The sequence below is a fragment of the Rhinoderma darwinii genome, chromosome 8, assembly GCF_050947455.1.
Source record: "Rhinoderma darwinii isolate aRhiDar2 chromosome 8, aRhiDar2.hap1, whole genome shotgun sequence".
In the NCBI taxonomy this organism is placed as follows: domain Eukaryota; kingdom Metazoa; phylum Chordata; class Amphibia; order Anura; family Rhinodermatidae; genus Rhinoderma; species Rhinoderma darwinii.
The window spans coordinates 125,248,000-125,272,681 of record NC_134694.1 but is presented as its reverse complement, the minus strand read 5'-3'; the positions used below and the strand labels follow the sequence as shown (position 1 = coordinate 125,272,681).

Here is a 24,682-nt window from a genome sequence, read left to right as displayed (position 1 = left end):
TGGAGTGATATAAGAGGAGCGGCTGATATCAGTCACACATATGATGTAATGTCTCTGGAGTATATAATAGTGCTGGAGTGATATAAGAGGAGCGGCTGATATCAGTCACATATGATGTAATGTCTCTGGGGGATATAATAGTACTGGAGTGATATAAGAGGAGCGGCTGATATCAGTCACATATGATGTAATGTCTCTGGAGGATATAATAGTGCTGGAGTGATATAAGAGGAGCGGCTGATATCAGTCACACATATGATGTAATGTCTCTGGAGGATATAATAGTACTGGAGTGATATAAGAGGAGCGGCTGATATCAGTCACATATGATGTAATGTCTCTGGAGGATATAATAGTACTGGAGTGATATAAGAGGAGCGGCTGATATCAGTCACATATATGATGTAATGTCTCTGGGGGATATAATAGTACTGGAGTGATATAAGAGGAGCGGCTGATATCAGTCACATATGATGTAATGTCTCTGGAGGATATAATAGTGCTGGAGTGTTATAAGAGGAGCGGCTGATATCAGTCACACATATGATGTAATGTCTGGAGGATATAATAGTACTGGAGTGTTATAAGAGGCGCGGCTGATATCAGTCACATATATGATGTAATATCTCTGGAGGATATAATAGTACTGGAGTGATATAAGAGGAGCGGCTGATATCAGTCACACATATGATGTAATGTCTCTGGAGGATATAATAGTGCTGGAGTGATATAAGAGGAGCGGTTGATATCAGTCACATATATGATGTAATGTCTCTGGAGGATATAATAGTACTGGAGTGATATAAGAGGAGCGGCTGATATCAGTCACATATGATGTAATGTCTCTGGAGGATATAATAGTACTGGAGTGATATAAGAGGAGCGGCTGATATCAGTCACATATATGATGTAATGTCTCTGGAGGATATAATAGTACTGGAGTGATATAAGAGGAGCGGCTGATATCAGTCACATATGATGTAATGTCTCTGGAGGATATAATAGTACTGGAGTGATATAAGAGGAGCGGCTGATATCAGTCACACATATGATGTAATGTCTCTGGAGGATATAATAATACTGGAGTGATATAAGAGGAGCGGCTGATATCAGTCACATATGATGTAATGTCTCTGGAGGATATAATAGTACTGGAGTGATATAAGAGGAGCGGCTGATATCAGTCACATATGATGTAATGTCTCTGGAGGATATAATAGTACTGGAGTGATATAAGAGGAGCGGCTGATATCAGTCACACATATGATGTAATGTCTCTGGAGGATATAATAGTGCTGGAGTGATATAAGAGGAGCGGCTGATATCAGTCACACATATGATGTAATGTCTCTGGAGGATATAATAGTGCTGGAGTGATATAAGAGGAGCGGCTGATATCAGTCACACATATGATGTAATGTCTCTGGAGGATATAATAGTACTGGAGTGTTATAAGAGGAGCGGCTGATATCAGTCACACATATGATGTAATGTCTCTGGAGGATATAATAGTGCTGGGGTGTTATAAGAGGAGCGGCTGATATCAGTCACATATGATGTAATGTCTGGAGGATATAATAGTGCTGGAGTGTTATAAGAGGAGCGGCTGATATCAGTCACATATGATGTAATGTCTCTGGAGGATATAATAGTACTGGAGTGATATAAGAGGAGCGGCTGATATCAGTCACATATGATGTAATGTCTCTGGAGGATATAATAGTACTGGAGTGTTATAAGAGGAGCGGCTGATATCAGTCACACATATGATGTAATGTCTCTGGAGGATATAATAGTACTGGAGTGATATAAGAGGAGCGGCTGATATCAGTCACATATGATGTAATGTCTCTGGAGGATATAATAGTACTGGAGTGATATAAGAGGAGCGGCTGATATCAGTCACACATATGATGTAATGTCTCTGGAGGATATAATAGTACTGGAGCGTTATAAGAGGAGCGGCTGATATCAGTCACATATATGATGTAATGTCTCTGGAGGATATAATAGTGCTGGAGTGATATAAGAGGAGCAGCTGATATCAGTCACACATATGATGTAATGTCTCTGGAGGATATAATAGTACTGGAGTGATATAAGAGGAGCGGCTGATATCAGTCACATATGATGTAATGTCTCTGGAGGATATAATAGTACTGGAGTGTTATAAGAGGAGCGGCTGATATCAGTCACATATGATGTAATGTCTCTGGAGGATATAATAGTACTGGAGTGATATAAGAGGAGCGGCTGGTATCAGTCACATATGATGTAATGTCTCTGGAGGATATAATAGTACTGGAGTGTTATAGGAGGAGCGGCTGATATCAGTCACACATATGATGTAATGTCTCTGGAGGATATAATAGTACTGGAGCGTTATAAGAGGAGCGGCTGATATCAGTCACACATATGATGTAATGTCTCTGGAGGATATAATAGTACTGGAGTGTTATAAGAGGAGCGGCTGATATCAGTCACACATATGATGTAATGTCTCTGGAGGATATAATAGTACTGGAGCGTTATAAGAGGAGCGGCTGATATCAGTCACATATATGATGTAATGTCTCTGGAGGATATAATAGTGCTGGAGTGATATAAGAGGAGCGGCTGATATCAGTCACACATATGATGTAATGTCTCTGGAGGATATAATAGTACTGGAGCGTTATAAGAGGAGCGGCTGATATCAGTCACATATGATGTAATGTCTCTGGAGGATATAATAGTACTGGAGTGATATAAGAGGAGCAGCTGATATCAGTCACACATATGATGTAATGTCTCTGGAGGATATAATAGTACTGGAGTGATATAAGAGGAGCGGCTGATATCAGTCACATATGATGTAATGTCTCTGGAGGATATAATAGTACTGGAGTGTTATAAGAGGAGCGGCTGATATCAGTCACATATGATGTAATGTCTCTGGAGGATATAATAGTACTGGAGTGATATAAGAGGAGCGGCTGATATCAGTCACATATATGATGTAATGTCTCTGGAGGATATAATAGTACTGGAGTGATATAAGAGGAGCGGCTGATATCAGTCACATATGATGTAATGTCTCTGGAGGATATAATAGTACTGGAGTGTTATAAGAGGAGCGGCTGATATCAGTCACACATATGATGTAATGTCTCTGGAGGATATAATAGTGCTGGAGTGTTATAAGAGGAGCGGCTGATATCAGTCACACATATGATGTAATGTCTCTGGAGGATATAATAGTACTGGAGTGATATAAGAGGAGCGGCTGATATCAGTCACATATGATGTAATGTCTCTGGGGGATATAATAGTACTGGAGTGATATAAGAGGAGCTGCTGATATCAGTCACACATATGATGTAATGTCTCTGGAGGATATAATAGTGCTGGAGTGTTATAAGAGGAGCGGCTGATATCAGTCACACATATGATGTAATGTCTCTGGAGGATATAATAGTACTGGAGTGATATAAGAGGAGCGGCTGATATCAGTCACACATATGATGTAATGTCTCTGGAGGATATAATAGTGCTGGAGTGATATAAGAGGAGCGGCTGATATCAGTCACACATATGATGTAATGTCTCTGGAGGATATAATAGTACTGGAGTGTTATAAGAGGAGCGGCTGATATCAGTCACATATATGATGTAATGTCTATGGAGGATATAATAGTACTGGAGTGATATAAGAGGAGCGGCTGATATCAGTCACATATGATGTAATGTCTCTGGAGGATATAATAGTGCTGGAGTGTTATAGGAGGAGCGGCTGATATCAGTCACATATGATGTAATGTCTCTGGAGGATATAATAGTGCTGGAGTGTTATAGGAGGAGCGGCTGATATCAGTCACACATATGATAGTACTGGAGACACGTGACAAAGTAGGGATCACGGGGGGGGGGGGCGGCCGGGGATTTCTACAATTCCTCTCACACATCCCTCAGAAGCCTCTTCAGAACCTGGAATGGCTGACAACAGAAAACAACAGAGCACATAGCAAATTGGAAAGCGAATGAAAAGCCATAAACCTTCGCGCCCGTCGTATCTCACTAAGTAAATAAATGGAATAGATCACATGCAGCGGAGACTTTCCCAGCAGCCACGTTCATTGTAAGGAGCCGCTGATCTCGGGTCTGTATTTACTGTATCAGGAAACACTTGACAACGTAAGAAGCCGGAACAGGATTTTATTCCATGTAAACATTGACACAAAACAGAAGAAAATCCCAAGAGTCTCCTCGATCTGCTCCAACACGGAGGACGCGCGGCCCGAGGCTTCTTACAAGAGTCCTCAGTGCCAAGAACAAACACTTCACTGTGATCGCAGGCGGATCGACACCTAGTAAAGAGGTTCTGCAGCGATCATTATAAGTGACCGGTCATCAAGACTTCTCATAGAGAAGATCATCATGACAGGTCGGCTGGGCCCCTGCACTGGAGTCACACCCGGGGCCAACACCTAAATCAGTATAAACCCCCACCCAGAGCAGAGCATCGAAGGAAAAGCAACCCACCCCCACTCTAAAATATAAGGGAAACATAGAGTGGTCGTATTATTTACTGCATATTATTATTTATTTATCATTATATATTATTATTTATCGTCATTATTATTATATATTATTTACATGTTTATTTTCGGCGGTCAGGAGAACTTTTCCCAGTTTGTCGGTGACTTTCACCTTCATGAGGCCCAGATCTGAGCTGCGTCCGGAGGGCTCGGTCACTACAAGCTGCGGCCTGTGCTGTAATGACTGATCTCAGCTCCTGCACTCGGAGGACAACTCCCCCCAACCTCTGACGTGACCAATTATGAGATTGACACAAACACTGAGGGCATTTCGTGCATTCCGGTGAAACAGGAGAGTAAATCTTGTAAAGTCACATTCAGCGCATATCAGCCCTGGAGTCTCCTCTTCATTATATCTGCAGCATTCAGCTTTCCCAGACCCCTGAATGGCAAATAAGCCTGATTATATAGTGATGAGGGAGCAATGAATGGAACTTTACTAGACAGATTCTCATTTCAAAGTTCATGGAAAACTGGATAACAAGCCATGTGGACGTCGCTCTCACAGTTGAGGGTTTGTTACAATATATAAATGTAGGCAATGCTCTGTGAGCTAAACCCAGCCCAGGCACAAATCTCTCTCCGGTCCTGAATTCCAGGCTGAGCTCTCTTGTCTACACTGTAACAAACCCTCAGCTGTGAGAATTATCAGTTCTGTACAGGTGTTTAGCCTCTGGATCCAAACAATGTACATTCCCATTCACTAACAGCAAGCAGTGATCTTGAAAAAGGCAAAAGAATGAAAATAAACTATATTAGAGAGTTGCACATTTTTCATATCACAATTAGGATTTATTCAGATAAAATGGGAATCCCATGGGAGTATAAAATGTCTCCTATATAACGCGTCACTGACCTTCCGGAATATTGCGTCACATTTTACCCCCGCTGCATGCGAAGCTCATAAATCTGAGCAAAATAAATATATTATGCTAAACAGGTGACACCCCATCCGCTCTCCCGGTATGAGATGTGCGGATCATCGGGCACACGTTACATACCGAGGCCACGCGCCAAATATCTCTGTGGTCAGGATCAGACCCCGAGCTCAGCAGCAAATCACGAAGGAGCGGCTGAGAATGTGCGGCCCAGCCAGACAAGACCATCTGACCCTGAGAAGTGGATCCTACAGAAGCCGAAGATACAACATCACAAGGTCTGAAGAAATGACCAGAATCAGAGAGCAAAACTAGACGACCTTGTGGTTATAGCGATCGTTCTGCGCAGCACAGACGGTATCATTATTGAACGCTTACGAAACCCATGCATGAAGAATACAAAATGAGGCGACTTTACAAATAGTCTTGATTAAAATTCACCTCCCGTATTAAGTCTACAGCTCCCACGCAAACCGATGTGTCTCCATAGTTACAGACCACTAACAAACCCCGTGTAGTAGAAAAAAAAAGGCAGAGGGACCCTCAATGATCACTAGAATAAAGGGACTGCAGCGCTAATGATCACATACGCTTCTATATCCGCAGGGCGCGATGTTGGGAGCAGCGATATGCAGAGAAATAAATAATCTGAAGGTGGCGCTGTGTTTGACCAGTGATACAACCCCTTTGTTCTAGTGCTTGTTTGGGGTCCCAGAGGTTAGACCCCACAATCAGTAATTTTGGACATATCCTGACATCACTTTGTTGGGAAAACCCATCTAAGCACATAAAGCAATTCATCTGCAAACCACATGAGGCGCTGCAGGTGTACTGTCTCTTTAAAAATCGCTTAGGTCCCTTTTGTGGGACATCCATTCCGTTACGTTTTGTTCTCCTGCAACAAAGTAACAAAACATCTTCCAGGGTCTGAGCTGCCGAGCGACCAGAGGACCCGTCCCAGGAATTCCCTGCCAGGACTATAAACCCTATTATCTCCGGCAACCTCCAGAAATGTCATCATGACGTATATAAGCGTACGTCGTATTACAGAGGCGTTCTCCCCCACCAGGATTGTTTCTAGGGGAGAATAAACGTGGAGTCCCTACGGTTCCTTATTATCCCTTGCCGAATATCCCTTCACAGCAGCATTTATTATACACGCAAATTACTAGACAGAAAAGAAATGGATCTGTCAACAGCAGCTTGTTAGTGGCTTCCTTGTACCAACATTATTTTTATAGCGATGTAGAAAATAAAATAATTAAAGATAACAAAAAGGCAAAACCTGCAATGAACAGAAGCGGCTGGATGATCGAGGGGAGGACTACAGAGCCAATGTCCATCAACGGTGGAAACCATCAGCATTAGGGGCAAAATCCCACAAGCTGCACAGGGCGTCCGTGAATCAGACAGGAACCTGCTGAAGAATGAAAACCAGGGATTTATTTTTAGCTTTTTGTCTCATTTGGGCCTCAGCTCCACCTTAAAGAAACCTAAAAACACTCAGAGAACGGAGCAGGAGACGAGTCCCGGCAGTAATTGCCCTTTTATTAGAAGGTGAAGCCTGAGAATTACAGCGATGTCAGGGATAATGATCAGGTGTGATGTCCTCAGCCCCACCAAACAGGAAAATCCAAGACTCAGATGTGACTAAACCGTGCGGAGTACAGGCCTAATAATGGAGCTCATTCATCTGCAAATAAAACCCAATGCACGGAGCAGGGGAGACTCCCCAATTACACCTCCCAAAAGTCTACACACCCAGAGACCGAGGCGTAACCTGAAGCTGCAGGGCCCCAATGCAAAATCTGTAACACCTACCACGTGCCACGTATAAGGCTCTGTTCACACCTGCGTCGTGCTGTTCTGCTCCGTCAGAGGAGCAGAACAAGGGAATGACGGAACCAACTGTTTCGCTGCACAACCGACACCGGCGTTTTCCGATGGATCCCATTGACGTTAATAGTTTCCCTCGGGGTGTCCGTGATGTTACCGGACACAATAGCGCAGCATGCTGGTAAAACCTGCCGGATCTTCAACGGAGGCCCCTAACAGAGCCGAATACTGGTGTCTTATGTGGCAGAGGGGTCCTGGGAGCGACTGCTACCTCTGCACCCCCTATAAGTACCCCCGGCCCACAGAGAATCCACCTCATAGTGCTCCATATCACTGTGCCATGCTCCCCTGCCCCCCCATGTCACTGTGCCACGCTCCCCTGCCCCCCGGTGTCACTGTGCCACGCTCCCCTGCCCCCCGGTGTCACTGTGCCACGCTCCCCTGCCCCCCGGTGTCACTGTGCCACGCTCCCCTGCCCCCCGGTGTCACTGTGCCATGCTCCCCTGCCCCCCCATGTCACTGTGCCATGCTCCCCTGCCCCCCCATGTCACTGTGCCATGCTCCCCTGCCCCCCGGTGTCACTGTGCCATGCTCCCCTGCCCCCCCCCATGTCACTGTGCCATGCTCCCCTGCCCCCCGGTGTCACTGTGCCACGCTCCCCTGCCCCCCGGTGTCACTGTGCCATGCTCCCCTGCCCCCCCATGTCACTGTGCCATGCTCCTATGCCCCCGGTGTCACTGTGCCATGCTCCTGTACAGGGCATGCTCTGCTGTGGTGCATTGTGGGAGATGTTGGGTTTTCACCCATATGCTGCAGTTATTTGATGTAGCAATAGACCCACAATGGAATTTTGTAAGGAGAATTGCATTCTGGGAGCAGTTAGAGGCGTTTCTGTCCGCACAGTGCTGACAGATTCCAAGCCGCAGAATTCATTTTCTAACAGCTACGTGATAAGTAAATAGAAGCTGTAATGGCGGCCATATCGGTGGTCACCCAGCTTTCCTAGACACAGATAGAACCATTTCATCTCATTTTGCCCTCAGTGAAGAAGATTTGGGATCCGCTGAGTTCAAAGTCGTAAAACTGCTGAGGCCAAAGTCAAAAACACAGCGGAGGTAAATCTTTGTTTTGCTGGAGGGCAGTGGAGCAGATGAGAGTGATTGTCCAGAGCAGGAACCCGACTGGGTTTAACGTTCCAGAGGTCAACCTTGAAGATTGCAATGGCAGCTTCCCATCCCCATCCCCATCCCGTGCAAAAACAAAACATTTGGCACTATCCCCAGAGGCTTAAACTTCGGGGACCCCGTGCTACCGCCAATGACATCACCGGCCGCCATATACAATGACATCACCGGCCGCCATATACAATGACATCACCAGCCGCCATATACAATGACATCACCGGCCGCCGTACACAATGACATCACCGGCCGCCGTACACAATGACATCACCGGCCGCCATATACAATGACATCACCGGCCGCCATATACAATGACATCACCTGCCGCCATATACAATGACATCACCAGCCGCCATATACAATGACATCACCGGCCGCCGTACACAATGACATCACCGGCCACCGTATACAATGACATCACCGGCCGCCGTATACAATGACATCACCGGCCGCCGTACACAATGACATCACCGGCCGCCGTATACAATGACATCACCGGCCGCCGTATACAATGACATCACCGGCCGCCATATACAATGACATCACGCTTAATACAGTGTACCATTATAGAGTGTTCATTATTACAGCGAGACCGCTCCATCCAGTGTGATTACATCACTATTATGAAGTCGCTGCAACTCTGCGCTGCCGCCAGTCGCCACGTATAGCGCTGCTGCAAGAAAACATTTCCACCTGCAGCTCAGCGACAAATAATAAATCAGCCAACGTCCCGCATTCTGCCGCCATGATGATAGCAAGTTCCATGTGTTCAGGGTATCAGTAGATCAGCTGACATGTAACTGGTGATGTCATCAAAAGACAAAGAAGGAGAAGGAAACGTCAGCGACAAAATGGATGCCATATCTGGCGCAGCTAAACAGCCGGATATCCATGTTACACTAACAAACTGCTGTATGTAGCACAAAGAGAATTGTTTAAAATGATATAATTGTACCAAACCCTCAGCTGTGAGAAGTATCAGGTCAGGACAGGTTTTTAGTCTCTAGATGTAAACACGAATGTTCCCATTCACTGACAACATGCAGAGATCTTAAAAATTGTTAATAATTGAAACAAAGTGCATTAGAAAGTTGCTGGGCTTTCAGGATCCAGTGATTAAGCAAAATTTATACCGTAAATCCTTCAGCAAACGACACGAGCGTCAGTCCGCCATCATACCATGCAACCTACTACCGAACCACCTGACCCAAAGCTGGAGGCTCCTGGACCCACCTCACTACCAATGACATCACTCACTGCCATATGAGGTGACATCACAATCTGTACACGCTGTAAGAACGTATTGGTGTGTTGTCATGGGGTCTCAGTTCGGCCCTATAGAGCCGTTCTGTTTTGGGGGAGGGGGTGTGAGGACCTCCACGTATAGGGGTTCACTAGCAATTAGAAACCCTGCACCATTTACACCTCACTTGATTCCATCTCATCTAAGAAAAAGCATGATGTTTGTTAATGATCTACAGGACATGGAGGGAGATCCCTGCGGACTCTGGACCCACATTCATCTCATAACAAGACTGTGCGGGAAATGACATAAAAGGGGCGTCAGCCGGGTACAGAGCCCGCTGTAATGAATGAACGGCCTCCTCCGCACAACCGAGTAGTGCTGGAGTTAGCAGCATGTGATGTCATCACTCACCATATTCGCCAGCATGTGATGTCACCATTCACCATATTCACCAGCATGTGATGTCACCATTCACCATATTCACCAGCATGTGATGTCATCAATCACCATATTCAGCAGCATGTGATGTCACCACTCACCATATTCAGCAGCATGTGATGTCACCACTCACCATATTCAGCAGCATGTGATGTCACCACTCACCATATTCAGCAGCATGTGATGTCACCACTCACCATATTCAGCAGCATGTGATGTCATCACACACCATATTCACCAGCATGTGATGTCATATACAAGCAGCGATCTTGAGTTGGTTAATAATTGAATCAAAATCTATTAGAAAGTTGAAGAACTTAGTATACAGTGGCCAGTGGTTAAAGCTTTATTTATACTGGAAAATCACTCAGCAACCAACATGAGCGTCACTCCTCCATCATACCATGCAACTTACTGCCAGCCTGTGATGTCATCATTCACCATATACAGCAGCCTGTGATGTCATCAGGGGAGCACCATTCTTGAGGGGAGTGCTTTGCCTCATGAAGCAGCTTTTCCAGGTGGCAAGGGGGCAGCATTCTGACAGATCTATGATCCCTCATTGTTCTCTTCCTATTTCCAATATTGGGGTAAGGGGTGACCATTTAAATTTTTGCCTCAGGCAGAAAAAAAAAAAGGACTAGAAACCCCCGGGTGTAATTGGTGATTAATTGTTAGGACCAGGTACAACTTGTGTAGCAGGAGCCTCAGTCCACACCCTGATTCAGGCGGGACGGCGGACACCTGTACTCGATAACCTGCGGCCTCACATCCAGAGCCTGTCACCGCGTCACCCACACAGCATTACTACAAGCACCGCGTCCTCACCCATTGTAGCCCTCGCCTGTCCATTTCTGCGCCCTCGCTCGCGCTCTGGGCACCTCAGCCGTGGTCCTTGCACTACACAATGAATCAGGTAAACGCAGCCGACAACCTCCGCGCTCAGGGGGACCTCCGCTGAACAAACAAATCTCAAGCGAGCCGGCTGCTCCGGAGACAGGCGCACCCAAGTCACTGACAGCAGCCACAAAAGTTCTTAAAGGGACAAGGACCAAACCTCAGACTTTGTTCATATGAAGCATGAGATCATGTCTGTAGCCGGCCTTATAGGCGTGCGATCTGTGCGGTCACGGTGCATCAGCCATCACTGAAGGGGGACCCTGTGACCACCAGAAATCGTATGTTAAACTACACACGGAGCGGTAATCTGGTGACATCTAGTCATATGGTATGTGAGCAGTGTATGGTGGTATTATGTGAGCAGTGTATGATGGTATTATGTGAGCAGTGTATGGTGGTATTATGTGAGCAGTGTATGGTGGTATTATGTGAGCAGTGTATGGTGGTATTATTTGAGCACTGTATGGTGGTATTATATGAGCACTGTATGTTGGTATTATTTGAGCAGTGTATGGTGCTATTATTTGAGCATTGTATGGTGGTATTATGTGAGCAGTGTATGGTGGTATTATGTGAGCAGTGTATAGTGGTATTATGTGAGCAGTGTATGGTGCTATTATTTGAGCATTGTATGGTGGTATTATGTGAGCAGTGTATAGTGGTATTATGTGAGCACTGTATGGTGGTATTATGTGAGCAGTGTATGGTGGTATTGAGCACTGTATGGTGGTATTATTTGGGCACTGTATGGTGGTATTATTTGAGCATTGTATGTTGGTATTATTTGAGCAGTGTATGGTGCTATTATTTGAGCACTGTATGGTGGTATTATTTGAGCATTGTATGGTGGTATTATTTGAGCAGTGTATGGTGGTATTATTTGAGCATTGTATGGTGGTATTATTTGAGCATTGTATGGTGGTATTTGAGCAGTGTATGGTGGTATTTGAGCAGTGTATGGTGGTATTATGTGAGCACTGTATGGTGGTATTATGTGAGCAGTGTATGGCGGTATTATTTGAGCACTGTATATTGGTATTATTTGAGCACTGTATGGTGGTATTATTTGAGCAGTGTATGTTGGTATTATGTGAGCACTGTATGTTGGTATTATGTGAGCACTGTATGGTGGTATTATTTGAGCACTGTGTGGTGGTATTATTTGAGCACTGTGTGGTGGTATTATTTGAGCACTGTGTGGTGGTATTATTTGAGCACTGTGTGGTGGTATTATATGAGCAGTGTATGGTGGTATTATTTGGGCTCTGTATGGTGGTATTATTTGGGCTCTGTATGGTGGTATTATTTGAGCACTGTATGTTGGTATTATTTGAGCACTGTATGTTGGTATTATTTGAGCAGTGTATGGTGGTATTATTTGGGCTCTGTATGGTGGTATTTTTTGAGCACTGTATGGTGGTATTATTTGAGCACTGTATGTTGCTATTATGTGAGCACTGTATGTTGGTATTATTTGAGCACTGTATGGTGGTATTATTTGGGCTCTGTATGGTGGTATTTTTTGAGCACTGTATGGTGGTATTATTTGAGCAGTGTATGGTGGTATTATTTGGGCTCTGTATGGTGGTATTATTTGGGCTCTGTATGGTGGTATTATTTGAGCACTGTATGTTGGTATTATTTGGGCTCTGTATGGTGGTATTATTTGAGCACTGTATGGTGGTATTTGAGCAGTGTATGGTGGTATTTGAGCAGTGTATGGTGGTATTTGAGCAGTGTATGGTGGTATTATTTGAGCAGTGTATGGTGGTATTATTTGAGCAGTGTATGGTGGTATTATTTGAGCAGTGTATGGTGGTATTATTTGAGCACTGTATGGTGGTATTTGAGCAGTGTATGGTGGTATTTGAGCAGTGTATGTTGGTATTATTTGAGCAGTGTATGGTGGTATTATTTGAGCACTGTATGGTGGTATTATTTGAGCACTGTATGGCGGTATTATTTGAGCACTGTATGGTGGTATTATTTGAGCACTGTATGGTGGTATTATTTGAGCACTGTATGGTGGTATTATTTGAGCACTGTATGGTGGTATTATTTGGGCACTGTATGTTGTTATTATTTGAGCACTGTATGGTGGTATTATGTGAGCGCTGTATGGTGGTATTATTTGAGCACTGTATGGTGGTATTATTTGAGCACTGTATGGTGGTATTATTTTGGCACTGTATGGTGGTGTTATTTGAGTACTCTATGGTGGCATTTGCATTATGTGGCACTGCACTACTTAGGCACTATACAATGTATTCTTTTTGCAGCGTATGGGGATGGCACTGTATAGTATTTTAGGAAAGTGTATAGTTGTTATTTGGCCAACACATGGCGCTGTATGGTGTTGGTATGGATATTTGTACACTGTATGACAAAACACCATGTGTGGAAGGGGCCGTAAATAGAAGGTACCGCACAGTTCAGCATCCAACATAAGGTCAGCCCTATATAGGACAACAGTCATGGCCCCGTGCAGCCCAGCCACAGAAGTGTAATATATATCGTTTTGTTTTTTCGTATTTATATCGTTCTTTTTCATTATTTATAATTAGTATAATAATTCCATGATCTGCAGTGCTTATCCATGAGGGACTTATAACCGTTCATCCAGAGAGCCGAATACATGAATAGAATTTCAGAACTACAGTGAAGACTGACACTTGAAGAGCTGTAAGAGAGCTTGAAGGGATAAATGGAACTCTGCACAGCACTGCAACTTTATATCACATTCAGGGTATGTGGAAAGCTGGGTGATTCATCATCAGTGGTAACTTAGGACTGGTAAGGACTTCACCAGCAGTTTTCAGCCTGTCTAGGTTCTCTCTCTTTGACATAGGCCTCACCAGACAGCGCCTCTAGTGGCCACTCCACCACATTACACCTTACCACTGTTTTGGTCATTTATTGCCTGAGTGTTACAATGTAACAAACACAACAAGAGCACTGCAGAAGTGATAGGAGGGAAGAGCGGACTCTATAGCAACAAACAATGCAGCTTTGTACACCCTGCACTGTCACCATGGAGATTCAGACAAGACACAACAGAATGTATCTAGAGCATCCTCACACTACGCTGGGACTGCACACAAAATAACAGAGCAGGCCATCGTACATACATAATATGCGCAAAGATGTAGCAGAGCCGAGTTTACAATGTAACTGTTACTTTTGTGAAAGGAAAGAACACTTCAAGTACAGATAATGTAGTAGTGTTACCTGCAGTCCTATGTAACACCACAGATAACACAGTGATATCTCTCTGAGTACAGATAATGTAGTTGTGTTACCTGCAGTCCTATGTAACACCACAGATAACACACAGTGATAACTCTTTGAGTACAGATAATGTAGTAGATGTTACCTGCAGTCCTATGTAACACCACAGATAACACAGTGATAACTCTCTGAGTGCAGATAATGTAGTAGATGTTACCTGCAGTCCTATGTAACACCACAGATAACACAGTGATATCTCTCTGAGTACAGATAATGTAGTTGTGTTACCTGCAGTCCTATGTAACACCACAGATAACACAGTGATATCTCTCTGAGTACAGATAATGTAGTAGATGTTACCTGCAGTCCTATGTAACACCACAGATAACAGTGATAACTCTCTGAGTACAGATAATGTAGTAGATGTTACCTGCAGTCCTATGTAACACCACAGATAACACAGTGATGACTCTCTGAGTACAGATAATGTAGTATATGTTACCTGCAGTCCTATGTAACACCACAGATAACACAGTGATAACTCTCTGAGTACAGATAATGTAGTTGTGTTACCTGCAGTCCTATGTAACACCACAGATAACACAGTGATAACTCTCTGAGTACAGATAATGTAGTAGTGTTACCTGCAGTCCTATGTAACACCACAGATAACACAGTGATATCTCTCTGAGTACAGATAATGTAGTAGATGTTACCTGCAGTCCTATGTAACACCACAGATAACACAGTGATAACTCTGAGTACAGATAATGTAGCAGTGTTACCTGCAGTCCTATGTAACACCACAGATAACACAGTCTCACTATCAGTTGTGATTGGACAATGTTAGTCTCTCTAGGGATACGCCCCCTGCTGGTAACACCTAATTGTCAATTTAGTAATACATTTCTAAGAGGAATAACAGAGGAACAGCACAATGCAGAGTTCTAAGAAGATACGTCCCAGAATTGTTGTTTCATGGGGAATAGAAGTATTTGTAGACCGGAGAGGTGACCGTCGCTTTACAGAATCTGCTGCCAACATCTTGTGCCAGATACAGGCACCTCCGACGTCTTGTGGTGTCGATGCCGCGAAATGTGTCAGAGCTGTACGCGCGGCACGAGGGCGACTGCACAACATTATGCCGGTGGTTGTAACGTTACGGCTGATCGGCGGATTTGCACACATGTAACACAATCATCACCTACATTGTAGGACGCGCCGCAGCCGGAGAATGACGATAAATATAATGAAGTCTCATTCAGGATCCTATAAAGATGGATACGAGACCTGGCCCGCCGCTATCATTAACCCATCACACTCCGTGATCAGCATAACGGGGGCTTACATGGAGCAAATAGGACCCCATATTAAAGACCAAAACTGACTTGCTGCCCATTCCTCACCCCCTTCCCCCCGACCGTTTCCCCCTCCATTGCAGTGATTTTGGAGAAGGGAAAGTTCACACCGTCCATAGGAAAGGGAAATACTCTGAGTTGTGGCCCCTCTCCTCATGGGACCCTTTGCAGCTGCCTGTGACGCCTCAACCACATACAATCTACGAGACGAGTGCAGTAAGAAAACTAACGGGACAATCAGCGAGCGGGAGAAACGGCGTCGGAGCAAGAAAACGAATATAAAAAAAGTACAAATAATAATAATAAAAGAAGAAGAATAATAAAAATAAATAAATAATAAAATAATAATAATAGAAGAAGAATAAAGCAAAAACAACAATAAGATAAGACGAGATATTAATAACAGGAATTCCCCGGGGATTTGAAGGGTTAACTGCGTGTCGGGCTGGACGCGGCGTACATTGCTGACACAGGGCGCGGCGTTTCAGTTTTGAACTGTGAAATGATGAGAGGGCGTGCGTTCTCCGGAATCCTCCAACCCAGGAAAATATCCCCCTAAAGACGAAATCCTCAGCAGAAAACCCAAGACACGCGACGGCGGCGACATTAAAAACGCGGCAAAAAAAATCACTGAACGCCAAATCTCATTAGTAAATGTAGTGGACGCTCCACGCGTGGACCAGGAAGATCAGGATGAGCAGAGCGGCAGATCCCACAGGAGGAATAAAACCCGCGCTCAAATAAGAATCTATTTACGGACTGATCATTCCTTGCAGATTGTGGAGTGGATTGTGCAGGATCTCCTGATCTCATAGGGACCTCACATCTACTATTGCTGAGCTGCTGTACAGCTACAACTGGCTGATAACAGGGGACAATCGTTTTGCATTCAACTACATGGCAGTAAAATTATCTTCAGGTTTATTGTCCCTTTTTTCCTCGTTGAGAATTTATGCAAACGAACGACATTGCACAGAAACATCGCAACGCTGACTAATGAACCAGCCCGACGTGTCAGTCTGTACTGTAGTCCTGGTATTCTATTCATGAACCAGGAAGATCAGGACGTACATAGCTACAGATCCCGCCCCAACTGGATGGTGTGCACCGAAATATTATATGAAACTGTTCTCCAAAAAGATAAAATCTGCCTCTCTCCAGTCTTCCTCAGCCACAACCCTATTGACCTGTTGCTCCGCAGCACTACAAGTCCCAGCAGAACAGCCGGTGGTGAGGAGTAAGGAGGCGGCTGTCCCCCCAGTGTCCTACTCACCTGGATCTGATGAACCTGCTGCTCTGGGGCCCAAACCAATGACTGCACCCCGGGGCCCGGAGAGACGGGGGACAGAGGGGCGGAGTTATCCAGGACATGGACGGCCTTGCTGATGGGGTTATAGGTCCTCAATCGCTCATAGAAGACGTTGTCCTTGTCGGAGGAGCTGCCGTTCTCGGACACCCAGTAGCTGGAGGTGGACATCTCGGATAACGCGGTCACACAAACTGCCTCTCTACCTGCGGAAAAGACACAACTGTAAATACAGGAACCGGCACTAAAGCAGCGATCTGAGCCGGCGACTATACTGGATGCTGGGAGTTGTAGTCTCAACACATCGTGTAGAGCAGACACTCTGCAAGTCCAATCCCCTCCTCTGACCTCAGGCGAAACAATCCGGTTGTAGTCAGATTACAGCGAGCACGACGTCCCTCCTGTTATATAATGTGCAGCGCTGTATACGGGGTCCGGAGATCCGACACCTCAAACAAATCAACATTTAAAGGGCCAGTACCCTATAATGTGCAGCAGCGTTATAAGAGGAGGGGGGGGGGGGGATCATGCTGTAAATGTCTCTGGAGGTTCTTCACACTCAGATATGTCACATAGAAGACTTTCCCAGACCTGAAACGGCTGATAACAGAGAGCAGTAGTTTGCATTCCATTTCATGGACATAAAATAAACTTTAGGTTTCGTTCTCCTGGACCTCCATCACCGGGGCGGGGGGGGGGACGGGGACCAGGCGTAGCTGCCGTTGTGGGGGCCGCAGCCTCAGAAGGGAGGGAGGGTCGCTGATAACTGTGGGTTGTGGAGGACTATAACACTCATCATGTCGCCCGGTCAGTGATGTGCCAGAGTTCCCATAATGCCGCAGTCACCTGGGAGGGTCCGGTCTGGTACAGGGCAGTGGCAGCTGCTGCCAGTCCCTACACTTCCCCTTTACTGGGTGCAATGCAAAACCTGAACCCGACCACCAGCTGCGGATGATGACGTCACACGGTAAATCACCTATAGACCCCGTATAATGAGGCCGAAGTGACAGCTCCGACTTGTGTGACTAATACTGGTGTTTATAAGGTGCCCCCCAAACACCCGGCTGCCATTATCTCCTGTGCCACCTGTTACTACAGCACAGAACCCGCAGGAAAGAACACGCACACTGTAATTACCTGTACGAGCGCAAGAACAGGACAGAGGGGAGGTGAGACGGAGCCCCCTATATACACAGAGCCCCCCCTATATACTCAGAGCCCCCCTATATACTCAGAGCCCCTATATACAGGACAGAACCCCTATATACACAGAGAACCCCTATATACAGGACAGAGCCCCCTACATACAGAACCCCTATATACACAGAGACCCCTATATACAGGACTCCGTACCTGCAGAAGCCGCTTCCCCGATGCTTCCTCCTCTTGTCTCCGTCCACACTGGGACTTCCAGTTCTCAGCACAATGTTTGGGCCGGGACAACCACACCCACACCGGGCGGCTATAGGCTGAGAGCCCCGTCACACACGGCAGGGGGCGGGGCCACAACGCACTGGTGACGCGGCAGACAGGTGTGCTGACCTGCGGCTCCTCCCCCTCATGCGGCTCCTCCTCCTGCAGACACTCACCTGAGATAGCGCTGCACACGCGGCTCCCTCTATTCTCGGGACTGTCAACACACGGAGCTTATATCTGCGGCTTCCAGCAAATCTACAGGTTATAATGTGGAATATCTGCCAGGGGCCCTCACAGCTCCGGGGGCCACAGTCAGTGATGTTAATAAGGCCGCGGCAATGTTCTGTTACACCGCAAAAAGTCACAAAAAAGAAAGAATATCCAAAAAAACAATTCCACGTGATTTCTGCGATTTGTGGCGGAGCCGCGCTGGACTGTTGTATAAATGATTTCACGCATCCCCGCAGGAAAACATCAGTCACACGCGGCGACTTCAGTGGAGCGACGTGAGGACCGCCATGTCGTAATCCGACTAAGCAAGTAATGACCGTAGTCGCGTTACAACAAACGGCAGTCGCCAAAAATCCAAACCTGCCGTATTATTGGTCGCAGACAAATCGCAAACGTTTATTGGTCACGTGACCGCGGTCTCTGTCGCCCCAGCCCAGGACCGTCGTCACCGGCGAGGAGCAGCAGAATATTAATACCGGAGCTGATCTAATGTGTCCGGCCGGTGTCAGTCTATAGTGGACTTCTGTCATTCTATTCATGAACCAGGAAGATCAGGATGAACAAGAAGCCTACAGAGATCTTATAGGTAGAAGCCGGTGCTGCATGGAATCGTGTCATGCTCCGCCCCCTCGTGCACCAGACATAACACAGTGTATCAGTATTGGGTGTTCCTTCAATCACCTCTCCCCAGCAGAGCTCACAATCTAATCCATCAATAACATGCACAATCCAGTGGGAGGGGCCCCTGAGCATTTTACTATATGGGGCCCAGAAATCTCTAATGAAGACCCCCGGGGGAGCGATAGAAATCCATCAGCTAAAGCCGCGTCCAGCGCAGTTCTTGGCTTTGGAGGTCACAGGGTTCATTCAGACATAAAGGTCAAAGGTTTATTCTGGCAACGACAGCAAAATCGCTGCAAAATGCTACATTTTTTGGGAGATCGCTGCAAAATTGCGCCATTTGTCAAAAACCGCAACAGGACGTCTCTGCTGCGTCTGAATATACCCATAGACATCCACCGAAATCAGGGTGTGGCAGATATTGGGGGCTCCCAGCAAAGAGACCCCCTTATCACCGAGGGACCGCAACGTGCAAAAAAACAAACAAACGTAACAATTCAATTTACGCTCCAACGGACAGGAAGCGGCAGAACAAAGGATCATGGGAGAAAAGTGAGAAATACTGGTAATCCCAGCCGAGCCTCAGACTGGATCTCCCGGGTGGAGTCGTCGCCTCCAGGACTATAATGGATCAGATGGCGGCAGGTTGTGGGGGCTACGCTGTCGGGTGTGACACTTTTAGCGCAGGAGGCGACTTCTTGTAGGACGAGGTGGGGGCTGCGCGGCGCCGTGATGTCACATCCATCTTCTCATTATAACAAGGAATCATCGTCCTGTCACAACATCCAGGAGAGTCCGCCTAAAATAATCCCATGTATCGCCCTAAAAACGTGCCAACCAAAGGCTCAGCTGCGCCGCGTATCGGAGTTCTGCCGCGAGAAGTCGCCGATAATCACATTGTAACGTAGAAAACCAAATCCTTCTGTTTCTTTTTTCCTTTGTCTCCCGCACAATTCCAGAAACTGCAACATCGTTTCTACCTGGTGTGGACCTGCAGCTCTGCTCATCCTGTGCTGCCTGCTTCACGAGCAGAATGACAGAGACGCAGTGTAGACTGACACCCCATCCCCCGTGCGCTCGCTTAGCAGATGTGACAGTCTTTGAAGATTTCAGTCAATGGAGTTTTTGGAGTCAGATTTATGAGCGGTGACGTTTTACGATACTTTCCAGCGATGAGTAAATTATTTTTACGGTGTTGGTCGCCTCCGGGGACGATGCGGTGGAAGGCGCGGAATATAATGAATGTCCACAGAACAAATCAGGAGCTGGCGGCCAAAATAACCGCAACTCCACCGGGCTGTAGCCACGAAGACTGGCGCATTTTATAATAAATTTGGCGCATATTAAACTGACAGAAAATGAAACGGACGCCTGCTATGACCTGGTGTAAATTTGCGCCAATATTTGCAACCTTTACCTTTCATAAGAAATGTGGCATAAAACACGTACGACAAGCGAGGGAAGGAGGCGCCGCGTAAACTCCATTACTAAAACCTCCGAAAAAAGAGCGACCGACGATTATCATCCAATATTATCACGTAACTCCCCCCATGTCAGGTGTAAAACGAGAGAGCGAGGACAGGCACACACGAGAGGTTTAGATACACAGCTCAGCAGACCGTATCACACATGATAGGATTAGATACACAGCTCAGCAGACCGTATCACACATAATAGGATTAGATACACAGCTCAGCAGACAGTATCACACATGATAGGATTAGATACACAGCTCAGCAGACAGTATCACACATGATAGGATTAGATACACAGCTCAGCAGACAGTATCACACATGATAGGATTAGATACAGCGGCTTAGCAGACAGTATCACACATGATAGGATTAGATACACAGCTCAGCAGACAGTATCACACATGATAGGATTAGATACACAGCTCAGCAGACAGTATCACACATGATAGGATTAGATACAGCTGCTCAGCAGACAGTATCACACATGATAGGATTAGATACACAGCTCAGCAGACAGTATCACACATGATAGGATTAGATACACGGCTCAGCAAACAGTATCACACACGAGAGGATTAGATACACAGCTCAGCAGACAGTATCACACATGATAGGATTAGATACACAGCTCAGCAGACAGTATCACACATGATAGGATTAGATACACAGCTCAGCAGACAGTATCACACATGAGAGGATTAGATACAATGGCTCAGCAGACAGTATCACACATAATAGGATTAGATACACAGCTCAGCAGACAGTATCACACATGGTAGGATTAGATACACAGCTCAGCAGACAGTATCACACATGATAGGATTAGATACAATGGCTCAGCAGACAGTATCACACATGATAGGATTAGATACACAGCTCAGCAGACAGTATCACACATGAGAGGATTAGATACAATGGCTCAGCAGACAGTATCACACATAATAGGATTAGATACACAGCTCAGCAGACAGTATCACACATGATAGGATTAGATACACAGCTCAGCAGACAGTATCACACATGATAGGATTAGATACAATGGCTCAGCAGACAGTATCACACACGGTAGGATTAGATACACAGCTCAGCAGACAATATCACACATGATAGGATTAGATACACGGCTCAGCAGACAGTATCACACATGATAGGATTAGATACATGGCTCAGCAGCACATTGTCCCAGAAGTTTCAAATATTATAGAATGGCGTTTACCGGATTATTAATATTTGCTATAGACCTGATGCCCCCGGGAGGAGGATTACAGCACCCCTAGTGTTTGGTGGAGGTACTGCAGTGATCTCGGGGACTAGGACTTCTGCACTGGAATCAGTAATATGACAAGGACAGATGTCAAGGTCTCACATTTGCCTTCAGGTTCACAAACTTGTCCTATGTGCACGCAGCCCTCCCCCTCCCCCACAGAGATGACTGGACACTGGTGGGGACACTGTGGTCCCTGCTCCGGTGACACGGAACGATAATTCAGGGCTACAGAGAATGTACATTAGAGCCGCGAGGCAAACGCGTAGTGTTTACTGACGCCTCGTGTAGACCATCCCCCACCTTACCTGTCACCAGTGCACCTGATCGCACTATCACATGACACATGCCGAGCTTCACCTGAGACCCCGGACCACATTTTACCGCCAAACCTCATTTTTTACATATTTGTGTTTTTTTAATTATTATTATTTGAAAGAAAACCTACAACTTTTTTTTTCAGGTGCGCCATAAAAAGGAGCAGAACCCAGAACAGCGCTCCTAGTGGCTAAACAGAGAAATCCAAAAGACTTCATGCTCTGAAATAGCTGGTCACACGTTACAAGATCACTGCTTGCTGTCAATGATTGAAAACATAACATTTCCCAGCATAGCCGTTTATGGCATATCCACGAGAGGTCCGACAGGTGGGGTCCGGCTCTGCTCTAACTTTTATGGAAGTGAATGGAGAGAGATGCGCTCAGCACGCACCCACCTCCCCAATAATTCACCGCCTGGACGCGGCCACCGTCTCAGCAGGAGGGACGGGGGTCGAATGACGACTATTGCAGAGGTTGGTGCAGGTCGCAGAGTTAGGACCCGCATCTATAAGACGTTTTTGGAATATCCCGTGGATATTAAGGCCTGACATAGCGGTGGACGTATGAGGCACAAGCCCCGCTCACTTTCAGTGGTCATGACCGCACGATTTTGCCGGGTGTTACCGCGAGGTCGGACCGTAACCTTAATGTCTAAATTGGAAATACTCATTTAATTAGCTGAAAACAAATTCAACACTGGTCCTGCTCACACAGCTGATGGTTTGTCACAATGTAACAGTGCAGGCAATCCTCTGACATAAACACAGAAGCAGCACAAATCTCTCCTGTCCTGGACCCCAGGCTGATCGCTCTTACCTGCACTGATACATTGTAACAATCTATAAGCTGTGTGTGGAAGTCTAGATCAGGACCTAATAATTGATTGGGGCGCACTCAGGTTTGGACCCCCCTTTTAAACAAGCGGGGGTGGGGCGGTACACATTGATTAGGACGGGTTTCTCTGATGAGTTATGGTCCGGAGTAGATGGTCACCTGCAGTCGTGTGGGAGTCACAGTAAAATTGCGGGACTTCCGGGACTGCGCCAGGACTGGGATGGGTCCCGTGTGGGGTGTTCATGTCGCCTCTTTAATCCACGGATGAAGTTTATATTCTCGTTAATTTAAAAGCCGTGTCATTAATTTATGGAAAACCCTGAATGTTACGTCAAATCGTCTCCACCTCCTGCAGAAATGGAGTAAAACAAGTTCTGGTGTCTGCCCTGGAGCGGGAGAGAGAAATACCCGAGCCACGGAAAATCAGGGGTGGGGGCTGAGGGGGCCAACATGTACCCCCTCCTGTACTGAGAACCCCTCTGCGGAGACATCCCCCATCGCTGGTCACCCAGCTTTCCTGAATGGCACATCGACCTAGTTACGCAACGATATTCCCCCCACTATATCATTGCATAGGGTCAGGATTCTGGGAAAGCTGGATGATAACCCATGTGGAAACGGGAATGGCGCCATATTTGACAGACCCTCTGGGGTGAAAACGTTGCATACATTGTGTGGGGTGAATAGAACCAACAATTGAACTTTATTTGGTGGTTTCTCTCGTTTAGGCCATATTGGTTGTCACCCAGCTTTCCCAGAGTCAGATAAAACAGCTGGATGGAATTTTTAGCGACATGACAGAAGAGGAGACCCCAGGACGGATATTTACAGGGAGAAATGGCTGCACCTGAGTCCTAACAATCCGGTAAGAAGTGTAGAGTCTGTGGGGCAGCAGAGACTGGCGGTGCTGCGGTGCTCTGTGCTGCTGTTTACAAGCCTTCAGCTCACTCCACCCGACACTTAGCCCGGAAAGTGCAGGGAATCTAAATGATGACACTTTCTGACTCTGTAATTATCTGCACAGACGCCGGGACTCTCATCATCCGCCGTCAGACTCGTTCTTCTTCGCACCGTCAGCAGTTCTCCAACACTAAGTAATAAAGAAGTCGCAGCATCAGATCTCACACGCAGCAGATTTAGAGGGGAAGTCCATCAATTGAGAATATAAATACAGCACCACATGAATGGCTCCACCACCGTCCTGTGGGCGCAGAACACACAATGTGAAAAAAAAATCTGTGACTAATGCTGTTTAAAGGGGAATTACACCATTAAATATCCTTCTGAAATGTCTGAAGATAATATTGGTGAATAAATGAGCAGGTACCACCGATCCCAGAAGAAAGGGCGGCTGTTACTTACATATACTGTATATATATATATATACTGAACTTATTCGTCCTGTATCTGTAGATCTGGATTAGATGTGGAGCAGTCAGCAATGATGGGTGTATCTTGCAGATTATGGGGGTAGTTTCTTTCCTCTACTTGTTTCTTTAGCTGCACATTTTCTCTCTATGCCTCCTGGGTGGGTGATCTCCTCCTGGTGTAATGTCCCATCCTGCTGCCCCTC

General features: G+C 46.0%; 1 protein-coding gene and 1 long non-coding RNA gene across 5 annotated transcripts in view; one reads left to right on the top strand and one right to left on the bottom strand.

Moving 5' to 3' along the window:
• POF1B (POF1B actin binding protein) overlaps positions 1 to 18,425 on the bottom strand; it is a 70,043-nt gene extending 51,618 nt beyond the window's left edge. Inside the window, exons 1-2 of one of the 3 annotated variants that reach the window (XM_075836615.1) lie at positions 18,302 to 18,425; positions 16,916 to 17,154 (exon numbers count right to left, since the gene is read on the bottom strand). In XM_075836615.1, the coding sequence (XP_075692730.1) occupies positions 16,916 to 17,119 (204 nt within the window). In that variant the 5' untranslated portion in view covers positions 17,120 to 17,154; positions 18,302 to 18,425. The remainder of the gene's footprint in view (positions 1 to 16,915; positions 17,155 to 18,301) is intronic. The other 2 variants (XM_075836614.1, XM_075836616.1) reach the window with 2 other exon arrangements.
• A 1,316-nt stretch (positions 18,426 to 19,741) lies between these two features.
• LOC142659967 (uncharacterized) lies at positions 19,742 to 24,434 on the top strand. 2 transcript variants are annotated; one of them, XR_012850398.1, is made up of 4 exons: positions 19,742 to 19,861; positions 22,419 to 22,602; positions 23,838 to 23,974; positions 24,134 to 24,434. It is a non-coding gene; the product is annotated as an uncharacterized LOC142659967 (long non-coding RNA). The 2 variants fall into 2 exon arrangements; XR_012850399.1 differs by having other exon boundaries at positions 19,742 to 19,926.
• The last annotated feature ends 248 nt before the right edge of the window (positions 24,435 to 24,682 follow it).